The sequence below is a fragment of the Chaetura pelagica genome, unplaced genomic scaffold (assembly GCF_000747805.2).
Source record: "Chaetura pelagica isolate M959 unplaced genomic scaffold, ChaPel_1.0 scaffold655, whole genome shotgun sequence".
NCBI classification, from domain to species: Eukaryota; Metazoa; Chordata; class Aves; order Apodiformes; family Apodidae; genus Chaetura; species Chaetura pelagica.
In genome coordinates this window covers 647133-648881 of record NW_009953225.1, presented here as the reverse complement: position 1 = coordinate 648881, position 1749 = coordinate 647133, and the positions used below count along the sequence as shown (strand labels likewise).

General features: G+C 45.8%; 1 protein-coding gene across 1 annotated transcript in view; it reads right to left on the bottom strand.

The window, feature by feature from the left end:
• TPR (translocated promoter region, nuclear basket protein) overlaps positions 1–1749 on the bottom strand; it is a 38667-nt gene that overhangs the window by 27993 nt on the left and 8925 nt on the right. Inside the window, exons 14-16 of the mRNA XM_009997853.1 lie at positions 1487–1713; positions 573–736; positions 6–141 (exon numbers count right to left, since the gene is read on the bottom strand). Coding sequence (XP_009996155.1) covers positions 6–141; positions 573–736; positions 1487–1713 — 527 coding nt within the window. The remainder of the gene's footprint in view (positions 1–5; positions 142–572; positions 737–1486; positions 1714–1749) is intronic.

Genomic DNA, 1749 nt, shown 5'->3' with positions numbered 1-1749 from the left:
CCTGCTGCAGGGCAGCCCTTGCCTCCACAGCCTCCACGGACTCAGCCATTGACACTGGAGCAGGAGTTGACATGGCTTGAGGTAAACTTGGGCGCTTTGGAGTAGACATAAGAGAAATGTCCTCTGGCAACATACCTGAAGCTACAAAACAGGTCAAGGAGATTTTAAAGGCAACAGTTGAATGGATGCTTGCCAAAGCAGATGATGACAGAACCACATCACTTCCAACTCAAACCATTCTATGATTTTGTGCCTAAAAACACTAGCTGTATTGCTAGGGAAGCCCTGGGGTCTGCTGAGCAGGCACATGGCTGCCCATTCTTTACACCTGCAACACACCACCAGAACACACCATCACTACTTATGCCTGCCACTCATTAAGTTGCAAGCTGCTACACTGTCAAAATAAAATCATGTGTCTAAATACCAAGTCATGGGGTTTTCCAGCAAGCAAAGGTCAAAGCTGAATGCCAGATTAACAGAAGTTACCAGTACCACTACAGCACCATTACTGAAAGCTCCTGAGAAATACAAATTACTTATTTTCTGTGCTTCAGCAGTGAGCAGCCAACCTTGCAGAGGAATGACAGCTCCCGTGGTCTGTGCCAGCAGAATGCGGAACATGTCGCGCTGCCGCACGATGGACTCCACGAGCTGCAGCTGGTGGTGACGCGACTCACGCAGCTTCTCCAGCTCGTTGAGAGCTTCCTCCAGCTGACTCTGGAGCTCAGAAATCCTGGAACCAACAGCAGTTGTTTTCAGAAACATGTACAGCAAGGCACATCAAGATGACACAACCCTTACACTCTGCACAAGCCTTTTCACATTTACTGCAGCTTAGAAAGTTAGGCACCACTGAGATTTTTGAGCCAAATTACAGCAAAATTGGCCTTTGGGCTTGCCATGTTGTATATGACAAAGAAAGCAGGCCTCTTCCACCATAAGCAGAAGAGAGTAAACACTGCTCATGTCAATGATTTCAAACAACAGTCAGCAACATGAGCAGAGAATCAGGCTGAGAACACTATCTGGGCGCTTTACAGCTAGTGAAAGGTACACAGATATTCAATTTTTTGTTCAGTCAGCTGGAATGAAAACCTTTCTTTTTTGAAAACTGCACTGCTGTATGAAAAAACACTCACTAAAAGAGTGACAGTTATTTTACTCTGGATTTTGATGAGAGGACCTATTACAAGAATGTGTTTTGCCCTTTTCAATTACACATCTGCTTATGACCCTCCCTGGCAGTGTTCCTGGCCAGGTTGGATGGAGCTTGGAGCAAACTGGTCCAGTGGGAGGTGTCCCTGCACATGGCAGGGAGGTTGGAATGAGATGATCTTTCAGTTCCCTTCCAATCCAAACCAGTCTGGGATTCTATGACATGCATACAAGTCATAACAAGCCGAAGCAGAACACTGAGAAGTGTTGGAATAAATCCCTGATACTACTTGGTACAAACAGTTTACTAGAGGAACAGGAAACTCACTTAGATGATGTTGTTTCCTGCTCCTCTTTTTCTTTAGCCTCTCCCAGCTCTCGAAGAGCCACCAAGAGGCGCTGATTCTGCTGCTGAAGCTCTTCAATATTTCTGTAAGAGACCAGATGCTGAGATATCACTTCAGAAGAGCTACTGATGTCTGCGGAGCTCACTTCCTCATCACGAATCACATGGTTGCCTCTAGCTTCTTCAAGCTCCATTAAAAGCACACGGATCTGAAAGAGAACACACTGGTTTAAGTCTTGCACAAT